Source organism: Microtus oregoni, unplaced genomic scaffold (assembly GCF_018167655.1).
Source record: "Microtus oregoni isolate MIOR12 unplaced genomic scaffold, Mior012 000006F_ref0000085, whole genome shotgun sequence".
NCBI lineage: Eukaryota > Metazoa > Chordata > Mammalia > Rodentia > Cricetidae > Microtus > Microtus oregoni.
Genome location: NW_024543065.1, coordinates 52,180,806 through 52,199,057, shown reverse-complemented (window position 1 = coordinate 52,199,057; position 18,252 = coordinate 52,180,806). Strand labels below are relative to the sequence as shown.

Here is an 18,252-nt window from a genome sequence, read left to right as displayed (position 1 = left end):
TGACATTGCTGCTGTCAGATTCCAGTTCCAGTCTCTGTGCAGCAGTTAAACCCCCAGGCCGCCTCCTCTAAGTGAAGAGGGCTTTGGCCATTCCTTATTGAGTCTTTCTTTCCCTGAGGGGAGAGCTTAGGTCTCAGTTCTCAGGTCCAATATTTCAATCAAAATGTCTGGAAGCAGCTCAGCGGCTGTCCCTCAGTGCAGCATGGCACCCTGCAGCGCAGAGTGGCAGCAGCAGGAGGTCCCGCGGGTCAGGCACTCCTCTGTGTGGGGGCAGGGGAGACTGGACCATGGACTCCTCTCCAACTCCTTTCTCCGACTTCTCTATGAGGACTTTATCAGCTACCGTGTCATCAGGTCTGCCTCTCCTTTGCTGTGTATGCTGTCATCTCTTCCAGCTTTATCATCTTTCTGTGGAAAAAAAACACAAACACATCCTTGACCCCAAATTAATATGGGCTGGGATTTTTTCATAATTCACTACAAGAGCTTTTCCACCTTGCCTTAGCAAGATCACCATGCCAGATCTGTCTGCAGCAGATCTGCTTGCAACGTTTATCCTTTTGTTTTCAAGGAGCCATGACACACTCCACAATTCCTTTTCATTATTAACCATATATGCAGTTCTTCCATTGGCAGAGCCACACGTAAAATTTAGATCTTTCAGGGATCTCTAGCTAAAACATTAGCAAAATATAGTTGTGAGAACAGCAGCAATGATTATCTAGGAAAAGATTATTACTCTGACCTTTAAACTGAACAAACACAACTGTCCAAGAATCGCCACCTTAAAATTATCCGTTAATCTGTTGCTTAGTATAAGGAACATTGACCATAGTCAGTTCTCTGCTAAATCATCTCCTAGGTCCATCGGGCTCCTCTGTACTAGACGAGCTACTGCTTCAAATTAAGAGTTTAACATCCTAACTGGCAAAATGGGAAAGTGCAGTCATAAAAGGCAAATTATTTTTTTCATAAAACCCCTGTAGATTAAGTTTTATATTTAATATACATGCTTGCTAAGGCTGAATCATAATTAATATACTCTACCTGCTTGAGAACCCGTCTGGCAGTTTTTGTAAGCTGTCTATTGGAAATTGGCTCATTGCTCCCTTTAAGAATTTTACTTTGTAGCTCAGTATCTCCCATAAGAATATTATAATTAAGGCTTTAGCCATTGTATATCTAATTAGAAGTTTGTAAATTATTCTCCTCTTAAGTTTCAAGTTTGTCTAACTGATAGGAAAATGGAAAAAAGAAAGCATATTCAACTAATGGTGCTGGCCTAATTAGACATCAGCATGTGGGAGAATGAAAACAGATCCATATTCATCTCTATGCAAAAACTGAAATCCAAACGAATCAAAGACCTCTACATAAAACCAACCACACTGAACCTCATAGAAGAAAAGTTAGAAGTACACTTGAATGCATTGGTGCATCTCAATTACAGCCTCAGCGGCACAGACAGTGAGAGAAACAATCAATAAATGAGATCTCCTGAACTGAGAAGCTTCTGTATAGCCACGGACATAGTCAACAAGACACAATATCAGCCTATAGAATGAGAAAAGATCCTTACGTAGCCACTCCAAATATACAAAAAAATTCAAGAAATTGGTCATCAAAAGAACAAATAATCCAATAAAAGTATATGGTACTGACCTAAACAAAAAAACTCTCAACAGATGAATTTAAAATGACTGAAAGACACCCCAAAAAAACTCAACATCCTTAACCATTAGAGAAGTACAAATCAAAACAACTCTGAGATTCCAAGAATGGCCAAGATTAAAAACACTAATGACAACTTATGCTGAAGAGAATGTGGGTAAAGGGAACACTCCTCCAATGCTGGTGCGAGTGCAAACTGGCACAGCCACTTTGGATACTAGTTTGGCGAATTCTCAGAAAATTAGGCAATAAACTTGTTGTTCCCTTGCGAGAACACAACCCCCAACATCCCTCTGGACTCCAGCGCACGCAAGCGTGGAACACATTTCCCAGAAGCCTTTGCATTCCCCGTTAAAAGCAAGGACCGTCACGAGTTTGTCCCTTTTTTCCTTCCCGCCTTTCCTACTGTGTTTGCACGCCCCTCCCCACCTGTTTGTTGCCCCTCCTCCATTAAAAGTGCACCCACGTGGGACCGCCGCGTGTCTGTGTCTTTTCCTCGCGTAACCGTCTTTACCCCCATAGGACAAACAGGAATTAAGAACAACAAAACTACCTTAAGACTCAGCAATACCACTTTTTTCCCTATACACAAAAGATGCTCAACCATACCATAAGGACATGTGCTCAACTATGTTCACAGCAGAATTACTTTGTCATAGACAGAATCTGAAAACAACCCAGAATGCACCTTTTCTACACAGATGATAAATGAGCTGAGATAGAAACCAGAGAAACATAACCCTTTACAATAATACCATAAAATATCTTGGAGTAACTCTACCCAAACAAATAGAAAAGCCTGTATGATAAGAACTTAAAATCTTTGAAGAAAGAAATTTAAGACATCAGAAAATGGAAAGATCTCCTATTCTCTTGTGAAGGTAGAACCAACATAGCAAAAATGACAATCTTACTGAAATCGATCTACAGATTCAATGCAAATTCCCATTAAAATTACAGCAAAATTCTTCACAGATCTCGAAAGAACAATCCTCAACTTCCTAAGGAAAACCAAAACTCAGGCTAGCCTAAATAATCCTAAACAATCGAGGAACTTTTGAATGTGTCACAATCTCTGACTTTAAACTTTACTATGTGGAGATTGCACGTTCACTTTCCAGGCCCCCAACAACACTGCTTGGCCAACAGCTTAGGCATATTTCTAACTAGTTCTTATATATTAAATTAACCCATTTCTATTATTTTGTATTTTACCACAAGGCTTGCGGTTTGTTACCTCTTGCTTCTTGGGCAGCTGCATGGTGTCTTTCTCCTTCAGCAGCTACATGGCATCTCCTTGAGCCCACCTACTCTCTCTGTATATCTCTGTTCAGATTTCCCACTTGACTTTATTCTGCTAAGTCACTGGCAAAAACAGCTTTATTCATTATCCAATAAAAGCACTAAATATACAGAAGGACATGCCACATCATCTCCCCTTTTCTGTCTAAATAAAAGGAAGGTTTTAACTTTAACACAGTAAAGTTACATATAACAAAACAGTTATCAAGCAAGAATTATAGTTACAATATTTATATCTAATTTATTATTTTTCATAACTAAAGAAAACTATAAATATCAGTCTTCAACTACAACAAAGACCCCAGAAGGATATAATATTACTTAAGTACACAGGATACAGTGCATTGTAAGCAACTTCCAATACTTTACAACTGACAGAGACATCTCATTGCCTGGACAGTCATTCAAAGTTCTTCTATAATTTTGGGGCATCCATCTTTAGTCTACAGGCCCAAAACACCTGGAAGACTTTTCAGTGATGCAGGAAATTTGAAGATCTGTTTTGCCTATACTGACAGTCTGTCAATCACTTTCTTCTGTGTCCTGCAGAATGTCTGGCAGTTTCTTCTGTGACGCAGGAACCCTGAAGGATCATCCTGTCCTCCAGAAAGTTCAGCAGTCATTTCTCTGTGGGTCCTGCATGTCCAGTTCTGATGGAGGAAGGTCATTGGCCAATAAAGAAACTGCTTGGCCCTGTGGGTGGAGTAAACAGAACAAAATGCTGGGAGGAAGAGGAAGTGAGGTCAGAGTCTTGACAGCTCTCCTCTCTGGAACAGACGCCTGAGAGAGACGCCATGTCCCGCTCCCGGGATGAAGCTCCGACCCAGGATGGACATAGGCTAGAATCTTCCTGGTAAGCGCACCTTGGGGTGCCATACACAGATGATTAGAAATGGGCTAAATTAATATGTGAGAATTAGCCTAGAAGAGAATGGGCCAAGCAGTGATTAAAAGAATACAGTGTCCATGTAATTATTTCGGGGCATAAGCTAGCCGGGCAGGCGGCTGGGGTGTTGGGGACGCAGCCCCGCCGCCCTTATTACTTCACAGTTCATGCAGCATACCATCAAGCAGTTCAGGCAAGAACAGTTTCTTGCCCAAATGACTTGCAAACTCCATAAGAAGACTCTTCAATGCCCATCATCCTCTTGAAGTCATTGGCAGATGTGTCTCATTGTCAAGAAAAGTCTAAGTTTTAAAACATTTTAAATGTCTTATTCTGTAGGACTTTGAAGAGTTGAAGAGTATATATCCATCTGAAATATATCTCTGTATATCTAGAAAGCCTAACTAATGTAATTAAAAGTTTATTATAGATAATATCTATTAATCTGTATTTCTTACCTATACATTACATTTTTAAATGAGTTGCACAAACATAATACCTTAAACAAGAACAGAAATACATATATACAGTGTAACAATGTAGGGCCCGGGTCTACCCTTGTTCCTGGGGTGCATCTTGAGGACAGTTTCTGGTCAGCCAGCTAACTAAAGCATTGTGTTTGTTCCTGTGCTCCCCGGCCCCACCTGGTGATTAGCTGTAGGGCATTGTTGACTCCATCTTTGACATGGTAATTTCCCACCTGCCTGGGCGGAAATCCTTGTGCAGCAGCTAGGTCTATAAGGATTTCCTCAAGGTTGAATAAACGGCATTCGGCTGACCTCCTTAGGAATGACCCAGGTCTCTTTGTGTGTTCTTTCAATCTCCAGGCCCTTGCCCGCTCACATATGGTACAGTGGCGAGCGAACTGTACCAAGGGTGTAACACAGAATCGGGTGTTACATAACAAAATCGACCTTAAATTTCTATCAAATAGACTAAGACCCATACCAATGTAAAGTATTCTTTTATATATCATAACCCCCTTTAAATGAAAACATTTATAAACAATCATTTTGGTAATTTGGGCATAGCTTTCTACAAACTGCTTCCTGCTGTTTGTTGGGCAAAGTATTTTTAGGGTTCACAGAGACCATTCAGGGGGTCTTCTTTAATTAAACTACTTTAGTCTGGAAGGATTCCACAGGTTCCCACCCTCTGTAGAAACAAAAGCAGAACCTCTTTCAAAGTAACACATCCTTAGACTCAAATTTTGAAGTCAAGATATCTTTATGTTGGTTTAACTTAGCAGCCCCCAAAATCAAATGTCTCTCTGTAGTCCAAAAATTGAAAGAAAACACAACAATACACATAATCCAGACTCTGTGTGTATTTTTCATCTTTACATAGCTTATTTCTTTACTCCTTTAATCTATGGCTCTGTACTCTTTTATATTACTTTTATTGCCTCTTTAAAGACTTTATTTTTTAAACTATTGATTCCTTTTTATAACTGTCTATATTCTTTTTCTTCTCTCTCCCAAGCCTACATACACTTTTTAAACACACTATGACCTGTTCAGAGATTTATTTTTGTTGGAATCTGTCTTTACTGCATATTTTTAATCATTTTCTGACCAGGAGCACCTTTTTTTTAATGCTAAGTGGGCATGGCTAGGACTAACTCTGGAGACCCTGCTTGTTTGCTCTGCCCCATCCAACATGGTGGAGATATGTTCATCTCCCCTGTGAGACATGCTCACCGCCCCATCTCCAGGGACACAGTGGGTCTGTGTTGCCATTAAGCAACTAGTACCACACTGCTCAAAAACCCCATCTAAGTCAGGACCTCCCAAAAGAGCCAAAGTCAGTCCTGCCAGCATGAACCAAGAAGCTGTTTCTTAAAGAAGTTTTTGCTGAGTCATGAAAACTTCTCTTAAAGGAAGCCACACCTCTACTCACCACCAACAAACAGAGCCTCTCTGAAAAAATGCGGCTACGAAGAAGCTGTGCTTGGCTTCCGTTTTTGTGGGTCTAGAAGCCCTCTCTTTTTTATTAAGTTTTTTTTAGGTTGTAAGTGGATTTATGCCCCAGACATGGGCACTATTATGTAAATGGAGATTGCACATTCATTTTGTAGCCACCCAGACCTAAATAATCACACAGAAACTATATTAATTACAATCTTGCAGAACTGACCCACAGAGATAAGGAACATGCAGCTGATGTACTACTGACCTGTAATGGCATAAATCCCAGGAAAGGAATCTCAGGACAGGATGAGAACATCTTGGAGACAAATGACCAACAAAGCAGTGGGGAGGAGGGCCCACAGGCAGGGGAAGAGGTGTTTAATGTTACTTAGGGCAGCCTTTAAAGGGGGGACTTTTCTACTCTGGTCGTTGGACAGTGATAGTCTGCTGTGGGACAATGGTTTGTCCCCTGTCAATCTTATGTTAATAAAATGCTGATTGGCCAGTAGCCAGACAGAACATCTAGGTGGGGCGACCAGGCAGCAAGTAGAGGTGAAGGGACAAAAACTCTAAAAAGAGGGAAGTTTCATCTTACAGTCGTAACCCAGACGCAGAGGAAGCAAGACGTGACTGCCTCGCCAAATAATGTACCAAGCCACATGGCTAACATAGACAAGAATAATGGGCTAATGTAAGTTATAAGAGTTAATAAGAAGCCTGAGCTAATGGGCCAATCAGTTTTATAATTAATGTAGACCTCTGTGTGTTTCTTTGGGACTGAATGACAGCAAGACCAGGTGGGACAGAAACCTCAGTCAACAATAGTCAGCCTCAGGAGGAGGAAGTGACCAAATAAGGGAATGTTCAGCTAGGCAAACCTTAACAGGTTGCAAGCCCTCCAGTGGACCAAGTTCAGAACTAGAACATACCATTTGCCATTCTATTGGCAGGAGCAAGTCACGAGACCATTTCGGTTCAAGAGGTGGAGGATTTGGTTCTGCTTTCTCCCAGGTAAGGAGGTACCTGTGATCAATTTTACAATATGAGACCTCCCAAAGTTGGGCAGAAGTGGCACTCTGGAGGCAGAGGCAGGTGCATCTCTGTGACTTCCCTGGGAGTTGACCAACTCAGCCAGCTGACTGACTTCATTGCAATGTGTGACATCTCTGGTTTCCTGCTGGGATGGACACAGGGATGCAGGGTGCTGAGGTCCAGGGACTGCAGAAAATGTATTGCTTTGCCTTGTAAGCTGGGCAGAAGACAAAACATGTCTTCTGCATGTGCAGCTAATTTCCAAATTAAAAAAAAAAAGATTTCCCATGCACCCAGACAAGGGGAGGTTATGGTGGACCCCCAGAAATCATGGAGGTCTTGTGGATGACACCAGTCACCTTGGACGTGGGGCTCTTTAGGTTTGGCTGGTTGGGGTTTCTGAGACACGGTCTCACCTTGTAGCCCAAGCTGGTGTCTAATTCATAACCAGTATGCCTGGGCTATGTGGGACCCAGGCTTAATAGGAAGAGGAGGAGGAGGAGGAGAAGGAGGAGGAGGAGGAGGAGGAGGAGGAGGAGGAGGAGGAGGAGGAGGAGAAGAAGAAGAAGAAGAAGAAGAAGAAGAAGAAGAAGAAGAAATAATTTTAAAAATTGAGGATATATGGCTCAGTAGTTAAGATCACTTTCTGTTCTCAAAAGCAACCAGAGTTCAGTTCCCACCACTCACATCTGTAACTGCAGTGCCAGGGACTCCACTTCCTCTGCTCAGATCTGTTGCAGGATATTTGATGACATCATGACACCCCAATGATGGGGAAACCACCTTCAATCAATGACCTTTAAGAGGCTGGACCAGGTTGGGGCATGATCTTTTGGGTACCCAGAGAAAACCACCAGCCCACCCACCTCTCTTCTCTCTCTCTCTCTCTCTCTCTCTCTCTCTCTCTCTCTCTCCTTCCTGCATTACACACCTTGAAGTTGGACTTCTCATTTCTGTTCCATGAGTTTTCCCCTTACAATAAAAAATAATAACTAAAATCTTTTGGAATTAGTTTGGGATTATTCGACTTGCATCCTCACCCCCTTTTACGTGTTCAGCTACACCCTGAGACTGTTAATAAAGTTAATCTTGAATCAGGGACCAGAATCAGCAACTAGCTGACTGGAAATAGTCGTAGAGATTTTGAAGAACCCAGGAAAAATAGAAGGCACAGTAAGGAGGAGGGAGGGGCTTAGAAAGATTCTCAGTCTTTTCAATCTGGGAAGCTTGGAGAGAGTCTTAGCTAGTCTTACCTCTGCTGTTTTCTTGATCTATCAGGTTTTTTAGCCCAATATCTGGCTCCCAGGTTTTTACTGATAATAGAACAATTTAGATAAACGCATCACAGGTCTGGTCTCTGAGAACACCCACACAGGTGGCATATACTCACACAGACAAGAGCTCATACATACAAGTAAAACATAGAAAAATAAAAACAAACCTCTAAGTAAATCCCAACACACACACACACACACACACCAATCAAACAATTCAAAAGTAACCTACAGAAAAAAAAATAGCTGCTGCTAGTTTCTCCCTCCTCATAGCTCAGTAAGTTCTGAGTAGCCACTGCTTCAGAAGAGGGCAGTGACATATTGAGTTCCAGACCACCCAGGGCTACCTAGTGAGACGCTGTCTCAAAAATAAATTAATAAATAAACAAATGCAGCCAGGCAGTGGTGGCACACACCTTTAATCCCAGCACTCGGAAGGCAGAGGCAGGTGGATCTCTGTGAGTTCAGAGGCCAACCTGGTCTATAGAATGAGTTCCAGGAGAGCTGGAGCTACAGAGAGAAACTCTGTTCCAAATATAAATAATAAATAAATAAAGTAATTTTTCTTATTCCAACACAACCGGCATTTCCTTGTTCTGCCATCCTCATTTTCACCCACCCAGAGACCCCCTCCTCAATATCTGTCAGAAGCCCGATTTTTTGAGTGGCATCTCCATGATGTCCATCCTGTCTGGTAGGGTCTGAGCTCCCAGGACAGAAGCAGGGTTGGGAGGGAGGCCTCTTAGGGCAAAGGGAAGTGAAACAATAGGATGTTCTAAGGGAGATGAGACCCTCCATCCTATGTGAAACCCAACTGGGCAAGCATCAGGAAGTCCCCAAACAGACAGATATCTGAGGCCCCTCCTCCCCAGCCGTATATAGTCAGTAAAGACCTGAGAGTCATTCTCAGACCAGCTGGGCCTGGGAAAGACACTCCCCACCCTGCTGAGCTGCCTGCAGGCTGTACAGTGTGCTCCAGATCAGTGAGCTGTCACTCATGCAGGCGTGGGCTTTAGTGATGAGCTATCTTTGAGTCATTTCTGCTCCTGTAAGTAACTCCTCACCAATACTCCCGTAAATAACCCACAATAAAACTCATTGGTTCACCAAATTGGACTTCAGTGGTGTGGAAGTTTGAATGCAATTGACCCCCATAGTCTCATAGGGAGTGGCACTATAAGTGACTTTGTTGGGGTGGGTGTGGCCTTGTTGGAGGAAATGTGTCACTGTAAGGAAGGGCTTTGAGACTTTCTATGCTCAAGATATCACCCAGTCCTTTTCCTCTGCTGCCGCCAAGGTGCTCGGTTCTTCCGAGGAAGCTAAGGCCGCGTTGGGGTGAGGCCCTCACTTCATCCGGCTACTAGCACCGTGACGGCAGTCTGCAACATGGCCTCCGTCTCTGAGCCTGCATCTACTCCGCCCTCATCCTCCACGACGACGAGGATAAGATCAATGCCCTCATTAAAGCAGCTGGTGTCAATGTTGAACCTTTCTGGCCTGGCTTGTTTGCAAAGGCCCTGGCCAATGTTAACATTGGGAGCCTCATCTGCAATGTAGGGGCTCCAGCAGCCGGAGCCGCACCAGCAGGCGGTCCTGCCCCCTCCACCGCTGCTGCCCCAGCTGAGGACAAGAAAGTGGAAGCAAAGAAGGAAGAATCCGAGGAGTCTGATGACGACATAGGCTTTGGTCTTTTTGACTAGACGTTTTGATACCATGGCTAATAAAAGGATGAATCTGTAAAAAAAAAAAAAAAAAATCACCCAGTGTCTCAGTTGACTTCCAGTTGCCTGCAAGATGTAGCACTCTCAGCTCCAGCATCACCCAGCCCCAGCATCACCCAGCTCCAGCATCACCCAGCTCCAGCATCACCCAGCTCCAGCATCACTCAGCTTCAGCATCACCCAGCTCCAGCATCACCCAGCTCCAGCATCACTCAACTTCAGCATCACCCAGCTCCAGCATCACTCAGCTCCAGCATCACCCAGCTCCAGCATCACCCAGCTCCAGCATCACCCAGCTCCAGCATCACCCAGCTCCAGCATCACTCAGCTTCAGCATCACTCAGCTCCAGCATCACCCAGCTCCAGCATTACTCAGCTCCAGTATCACTCAGCTCCAGCACCACTCAACTCCAGCACCACGACTGCCTGCATGCCACCATGCTCCCACTCATGATCATAGTAGATTGAACCTCTGGAACTGTAACCAAGCCACCCCAATCAAACGTTTTCTACATAAGGGTCGCCATGGTCATAGTGTCTCCTCACAGCAATGAAAGCTGTAACTAAGACAGGTGATGTGGGATTCCACTCTGTATGCTGTGAATATGTTTCATTATCATTTTTGGTTAATAAAAAAAGCTGCTTTGGGCCTATGGCAGCCCAGAGTAGAGCAAGGTGGAAATTCTAAGCAGACATAGAGGAGAAAGAAGGCGGAGTGAGGGAGACGCCATGTAGCCACCAAAGGAGAAAGACACCCACCCGCCGGAACCTTACCAGTAAACCACGAGCCTCGTAGTAAAATATAAAATAATAGAAATGGGTTAATTTAAGATGTAAGAGTTAGTTTATAAAAAGCCTAAGCTATTGGCCAAGCAATGTTGTAATTAATATAGTTTCTGTGTAATTGTTTAAAGTCTGGGCAGTAGGGAAATGAACAGCCACCTCCGTTTACAGACAGCTGGTATCCTTGCTTTAGTCCATCTTTGGATTCCTAACCAGGGTGAGTGGACATCGAAGGGTCCAAGAATAAGAAAATAAAAATGTAGATTCCAGAAATAGGAATATAGGAAAATAAAATAAAGAAATATAAAGTTGTAAGCCTAGGAGAATGAGAACAGACATCAGCAGCTTTCTCAGTAGCTCGAGGATTAACTATTAACAGTGGGTTACTCCACTTTACAACCCACAGCTCTGTTCACAAGACCAAAGCATCTCTCTGCACACTGAGAGCTAGCCTATGGGTATGAGTTTAGTCAACTTTTAAGAGATAGATATAATCTCTGGGTTACGCATTATCCCTGCTATGTGAAACTGGCAGCATCAAAGGGGAGAGCACAGGGCTTCAGTAAACACCACCTGAAAGTACCAGGAAAGACAATAGATTAAGTCACTAGTTCAAAGGAAAGACTCTGTTAATGGAGATTGTAAATTAAGGCAATCTGTATCTGAGTTTTTCCTTGAGATTGTAAAAATTCCTTTGTTCAGACCTAATGCTTGGTGCCCCTACTATAAAGAGTGGGTTCAGAAACTGGGCTTTGCCACAGCCTTACAGAATCCATCTCTGGCTGTGGTCTCAGCTAGCTGATAAGCTTTTTGTGCCCCGTGGAGATTTTTTATTTTATTTTTATTTTTTCCTGGGTTCTGGTTTCTGAAATAAAGTTTTCTTCTGGTTTATTAGACTTTGGTGGTCTGTCCCCATCTTTACACGACGCCCCTGGACCCAACAGACATTTATTCATGTCTCCACGGAAAACAGAGGTCTTAGGGAAGCTGAGGGAATGAAAGAGCCAAGTCCGCCAGGCCTGTCCTGCTGTAACTCCAGCCCACAATCTCTCTTTTCAATCTTATTTTTCACACCTACTTTGTGCTAGGAGAGACATATTTCTTCTTGGCTACCTTTTCAAAAAGATATATCTTATTTTTAATTGTGTGTGTGTATATGTGCCGTGTGTGTGTGGTGTGGATGTGTGTGTGGTGTGCGTGTAAATGTGTGGGTATGTGTGTGTGTATGTGTGTGGTATGTACGTGTGTATATGTGTGGTATGTGTGTGTGTTTGTGTGGTGTGTGTATGTTTGTATGTATGTGTGTATGTGTGTGGTATGCGTGTATGGTGTGTGTGTATATGTGTGAGTATGTGTGTGTGTGTGTGTATGTGTATACACCATGTTCATGCATGTGCCAGAGACATGTTGGATCAATGCTGCTCAAGTTACCGGTTGTGAGCCATCTGATGGGGAACTAGAAACCAAACTTGGGCCCTCTGCAAAAGCAGCACAAGCTCTCAACCCCTAAGCTGCCTCCAACCCCCGCTACTGTTTCTAGTAGACCAGTGCTCACTGTTTATTAAGATCTCTGGGAACTCATCTGTGCTCCCTGAGGTCTGCCTCTGTGAGGCTCTGACTTTGCAAACTGCATTTTAAAGCAGGGATTCATCTTAAGCTATATAATGGGCGGGGGGGGGGGGGGGGGGGGGGGGGAATCTCAGTTCCAGAGATGCTCTGCGATGGTGGAATTTGAACAAATACCCTGAAAATGGTCAATTAAGGTGACAGGGAACAGGGCCATAAAATTTAATAAAATCCAAATGTTCCTAGGAGGCATCCTGTCCTTGAAGATACCTTGTCTCTTATTAATGGGTCTTTGATAAGGTTTTCTCACCCAAAAACCTGACCAATGGTTTCAGAAACTACCTTATCATCTGTTCTCCTTACCCAATCCCAAGACAACAGGACACGACCTCCCCTGATTAAGGCATTTCAAAGTCCTAGCCTTCCTTGGGCTGGGGCTGCACGTCCCTCACCCTCTGCGTTGATGTGTTGGAGGTGTGGTCCAGACTCGAGTTTAAATATTAAGAACCCGGGGCTGAAGAGATGGCTCAGAGGTTAAGAGCATTGCCTGCTCTTCCAAAGGTCCTGAGTTCAGTTCCCAGCAACCACATGGTGGCTCACAACCATCTGTAGAGGGGTCTGGTGCCCTCTTCTGGCCTGCAGGCATACACACAGACAGAACATTGTATACATAATAAATAAATAAATAAATAAATAAATAAATAAATAAATTTTAAAAAAAGAAAAAATATTAAGAACCTTCTTGTGCTTTACATTGGAATCCAGTTCCATGGAGTTCTTTCTGGGGATAACACTTCCTATGCTGGCATCAGGTAGAGTGATGTCTGCCACTGTAAATGCCAAAAAACAGTGTTTGCGTTGATCATTGATTAATGATGTCTGCCACTGTGAACACCAAAGAGAACACTTGTATTGATTAATGATGTCTGCTGGAAGCGTAAACTAGAAGGTGGGGGCTCTATAGTTCTACTTTTGTTTCCTAATCTGAAGCCATGTGCCATCACCCTCATGTCCCCACAGGGAGGTCAGAACTCTCTGGCAAGTTCGGGGCCTGCTCATGGTCTGCTGCGGTGAGCAGACACAGAAGGATTTCATTCCAGTAGTGAGTTCCTAGGTTCCCATCCACGCTCCACACCTGCAGCTATGTGGAGTTTGCACACAGGAGTCTCAGAGCCCAGCCCTAGCCTTGTCTCCCGGTTCTCCCACCCCTCCTCTGTTTACATTCTCAGCCTCTCTTTCTCACCATCCGATCTCTCTTCTCAAGTCTCTCTCTCTCTCTCTCTCTCTCTCTCTCTCTCTTCATCATGAGAAATTTTTCTTTAAATTCTAGACTTCTAAAAAAATATTTTAAATCCTATTTTAAATTGTGTGTGTGTGTGTGTGTGTGTGTGTGTGCATGTGTATGGGTGTGTGCACTTCAGTGCCTTGCCTCAGAAAGCCAGACATGGGCGTCATAGCTTCCTGAAGTTGGAGTTACAGGGAACTGTGAGCCACCTGACCTGGGTGCTGGGAACTGAACTTGTGACCTTTTTTTCTAAGTCAAATTCTTGAGTACCCCCAACCAGCCTTGAAATTGCTGCAGAGCCAAGAGTGACCTTGAACTCCTGATGCTCTTGCCTCCACCTTGCAAGTGCTAGGTGATTGTGAGCAGGAGTCACCACCTCTGTGGGGCTGGGGGTGGGTGTGAGTGATGCCGGCTAGACAAGCACTCTACAACGGAGCCACATCCGCAGCCTCTGCATGGAACTGCCTTGTTCCCTACTGCTCCAAAAATGCCTTAGAAGGAATTACAGTTCGTTAAGGTAAATACAGTCACCCGGGTTTCAAAGGGTTTACCATAAGCCTTTCCCCTGTACATGGAGTTTCTAGAGAGATCCCGAGAATTTCACAGGAGTCCTTGGACCGGCAAACTTCACCTGCCTTTCCAGCCTGCCTCAGGAAGAGTTAGAACAGGGCGGATGTTGAAACCCACCGGGGGTCTTGGAAGGCTTCCCAGAGGAAGAGCTCTGACCACTACAAGCTAACAGAAGTGGAGATTCCCAGCGGCCACAGAGGAGCACCAGGGAAGGGCAGGCGTGGGCATCACCCATGCCTCAGTCTCTAGGGAGGAAACAACGTGACAGCTGGCCGCTGGGAGGCCCTGGTTAGTCATCAAGGGCGTTGTACTTAAAGAGGGTGTTTCATTTCCTTCTCTGGGCTTTCAAAAGAAGGGAAGTGGGGGAATTGTCACTGTCACTGGGAAGGAATGTGGAGGGAGAGAGTGGGTTCTTCGGAGCTGGCTGCCTTTGGGGAGGATGGCCAACAGAGTGTTTATCTCCCTCTGAATTCTAGAACTTTCGCGCTCAGCTGCAGAAAAGAAGACAAAAGCTTTGTCCTGAATCTGCCACCCCGTCCTCCCGACAGTGTTGAGGAGAGAGACAGGATTGTCACAGCTCTGTCCACACTGGAAAAAATGAGAGTTGGCAGCAAGAAGGTCCCTTGCACTGAGTGGCTCTCTCCTTCCTTCCTTCCTTCCTTTGTTCCATTAAGTAGACAAGGCTAAGGATAGCCTTGAACTCCTGATCCTCCTGCCTCCACTTCCCAAGTGCTGGATTTCCTCACCAAGAGCATGAGGTGCTGCGGATGACATCCAGGGCTTTGTGTACACTTGGCAAGCACTCAAGGACTGAGCCACGACCCCAGCCTCCGTGGGACTCTCTGTAGAGCCTACAGAAGCAGATCCTAAAGAGGAGTGTCCAGCAAGGTGACCCAGGGTGAGTGACAGTGGGAGCAGGACATGGGTTTTACCCTAACACCCAACCCCGCCCGAGGAGTTCCTTCAGACCTCCACTAAGGAGAAGCCAGGAGTTTCCTTTCTTCTGTGTGTGTGTGTGTGTGTGTGTGTGTGTGTGTTTTATTTTTTTGAGACAGGTCTCATGTAGTCCAGGCTTGTTTTGAACTCCCTTCGTAGCCTGTACCACCACACCCAAGTGAAGTAATAAAGCTGGATTTTTATTTATTTATTTTAATTGATTGATTGATTGGCTTTTTGAGATGGGGTTTCTCTCTGTGTAGCTCTGGCTGTCCTGGAACTCACTCTGTAGATCAGGCTGGCCTTGAACTCAGAGACTCCTGTGTCTGCCTCATGAGTGCTTTGCATGTGTACATTCATATGTATATGCATGTTTGCATGTGTACATTCATATGTATATACATGTTTGCATGTGCATGCACACATGTCCCTGTGCATGTCCCTGGCATGCATGTGGAAGCTCATCATTGGCCCTGGAGTCTCCCTTGTTCCCTCCCCACCTTCGTTTTTGAAGCAAGGTCTCTCTTTTAACTCTGAATTCAGCAGCCCCACTAGACTCCGTAGCCAGCTTGCTCTGGGGATCTGCCTTCTGAATGCTGGGATTACAGGTCCGCTCCCACCAGTAGGTTCTGGGGCTCCAAACTCCAGTCCCTGTGCCATCTTGCTGGCTCTAGAAAAGATTTCTAACATATTTAACATGGGCAGAGAGAGAGAGAGAGAGAGAGAGAGAGAGAGAGAGAGAGAGACTCAGGAAAAAGATGGTACATGCCCAAGGTAGAGGAGCAGGCACAAGAGAAGGGGTTGAATGAGAGGCTCAACATTTGTATGACATCTAAAACACTTTTATTATTTACTATGTGTTTGTGCACATGTGTGCAGGTGCCTTGCAGTGGCCAGAGGTGTCAGATCGTCTGGAGCTGGAGTTACAGGCAGTTGTGGGTCACCTGACGTGGGTGTTAGGAGCCCAGTTGGGGGGCCCTGTGGAAGAGCAAAAGAGGCTCTTAACTGTCGGGCCCCGGCGCCAACCCCCATATATACATGGTTAAGGTGGCTTCTGAAACTACATGGTTTAACAGGCGTTTTGGTTTGGGTTAGGTTTAGGTTTTTTAAATTACAATTTAGTGTGTGTGTGTGTGTGTGTGTGTGTCCACAGATGTGGAGGTCAGAGGACAGTTTTCAAGGCTCAGTTCTCTCCTTCCTCCGGGTGGGTCTCGGGGATCGGACTCAGATTATCAGGCTTGCCAACAGGTGCCTTTCCCCACTTAGTCATCCCACTGGCTTTGGTTTTGGCTTTCGGGTCAAGGGCTCGTGTAGCCCAGGCTGGCCAAGAACTGCCTGAAAAGCACTGGCTGGCTGTGGGGTTTGGATGAGAATGCCTCCCGTAGACAGACTCCTGGGTCTGAGGGCTTGGTCCCAGTCGAGGAACTGTGTGGGAAATGGTGTGGACCACGTTGCTGCTTGGCAGGGTTCCAGCATTCTGACATTGTGGATCATGACCTGTCACGTGTAACTCGGCGCGGGTGTGTGGGTTCACGCGGGTCAGTGAAATAAAGACTCAGAGGCACATTGAGAATGAACTTAGCCTCTGAGGCTGCAGGGGCTCCATCTCGGTGAACTGAAGGGCCTTCCCTTGACTCTTGGCCTTTTTGTTCTTTTCCTGTATTTACACTTTAGCTAATAGATTTCCATATCTCAAAAGAAACGGATAGAAGCTTCCAACAATACAATGCCAGGTACCTGATTAATGAGGTACCACGGTTTGGTTTTTCCAGGTTTCCTCTAAACCAGGTTTTGCATAGGCTTTGTATCCATGGGAAACTCTCAGTCAAGATTCCCATAGGATGACAGAAGGTACCAACACAAAAAGGATGGACTAGGAGCTGAATGAAAACTCCAGAACTGGGGCTGGAGAGATGGCTCAGTGGTTAAGAGCATTGCCTGCTCTTCCAAAGGTCCTGAGTTCAATTCCCAGCAACCACATGGTGGCTCACAACCATCTGTAAAGAGGTCTGGCGCCCTCTTCTGGCCTTCAGGGATACAGACAGAATATTGTATACATAATAAATAAATTTAAAAAAAAAAAAAAAACTCCAGAACTACGCCAGGTATAGCCCAGCGGGGTTTCACGGTTTGTGGAGGTTGCTTGCTATCCCTCTGGCACCAGGCCAGGGAGACATTATACCACGACAACCCTCCACCACCTTTTTACTTTCATTTTCAATGATCCTCATGTGTGTTATGGGAATTTCCTTAAGCCTCTTACTTTGGGAAATTTGTTCGGGGTTTGGTATAGGGTGAAAATGTATTCAGTGGCAGTCTCTTTAAAGAGAATTAATTCTTTGGAAAAAACAAACCCGGCACCATGGAACTATGTAGCATGATAACTCTACTTACTCCCCACACCGGACTCCCCATTGTAACCCCCTGATTATACCAGGAATAGAGAAATTTTCCAAACTGGGCATACCTGGTCCCAGGAATGAAACAAAGGACCCCGAGCCAGAGCCTGAGGCCCTTTAGGGCAAGAATTTAGTTAATGAATGTAGAATAGTGCCTTGCCTTACTGGATGGATGGCAAATTCTGGTCTGCCCCACGGGGGACAGATTGTGTTGAGAAACTAGACTGGCTTGATCCCCCTCTGCCATATGCAGGAGCACACACTGAGGAAATCAAATTGGTGTGGTATAGAAAAAGAATGGGCTCTCAGGACCTTCCCTTTGGCGAGCTTATGATGGGAACAGGCCCATATTATAAGGTTAAGGCACAGAGGAATGCAGTTCGGGCACAAACACCACGCCATGTCCTCGAAGAACACAAACTCCTCCGCTGGGTTTATCTCTCACATCTGACGCCTCTTGGCCACAGAGGCTAAGCCGGTGCAGCCGGTTACTGAACCTTAGCGGACAAGAGGCATTTATCTTGCTAAACTTACTAGTTTTTGCTTCAAGAAAGATGCTGAAATGACTTTGATGATCACTTTCACCCCAGGATTATTAAGTCTGCTTTCAACATTGCTGGTGGTTCAACTATGATGCAATTGTAGAGTATATAAGGTGCAGCCTATTTTTAATAAACAGGCAGCCACCCTGAGTCTCCTTCCCTCGACACTAACTCCACACCTCCTCTTTGGGATCTGAACCCCTCTGGAGCTGGACTCCTGGCAGGGTAGGATTAGGAGGTGTGATCTTGTTGGACGAGATGTGTTACTGAGAGTGGGTTTTGAGGTTCCAAAAGCCCAGGCAAGGTCGTGTGTGTGTGCATGTGCGTGTGTGTGTGCGTGTGTGTATGCTGCCTGCCCCAGTCCCTTGCCTGTCT

The 18,252-nt window shown here is 45.0% G+C and overlaps 2 protein-coding genes across 2 annotated transcripts in view; both read left to right on the top strand.

Annotated features, from left to right (window-relative positions):
- The first annotated feature begins 202 nt into the window (after positions 1 to 202).
- LOC121449937 (60S acidic ribosomal protein P1-like) lies at positions 203 to 9,800 on the top strand. The gene is made up of 3 exons (XM_041654596.1): positions 203 to 354; positions 8,699 to 8,769; positions 9,480 to 9,800. Exons 1-3 carry the CDS (start codon positions 203 to 205, stop codon positions 9,773 to 9,775), a joined length of 519 nt encoding a protein of 172 aa, XP_041510530.1. The 3' UTR covers positions 9,776 to 9,800.
- A 4,618-nt stretch (positions 9,801 to 14,418) lies between these two features.
- The window catches only part of LOC121450223 (poliovirus receptor-like), a 32,058-nt gene continuing 28,224 nt past the window's right edge, over positions 14,419 to 18,252 (top strand). The window contains exon 1 of the mRNA XM_041655069.1: positions 14,419 to 14,898. The gene's annotated coding sequence lies outside the window, so the exon portion shown is untranslated. The remainder of the gene's footprint in view (positions 14,899 to 18,252) is intronic.

Bases quoted from the DNA above. Each gene is read 5' to 3' on its own strand.
- LOC121449937 (XM_041654596.1), top strand. From the start codon at position 203: ATGGCACCCTGCAGCGCAGAGTGGCAGCAGCAGGAGGTCCCGCGGGTC. The intron at 355-8,698 runs GTCTGCCTCTCC...TCACCCACCCAG, and splicing joins ATCAGCTACCGTGTCATCAG to AGACCCCCTCCTCAATATCT. The intron at 8,770-9,479 runs GTAGGGTCTGAG...TCCGTCTCTGAG, and splicing joins CATGATGTCCATCCTGTCTG to CCTGCATCTACTCCGCCCTC.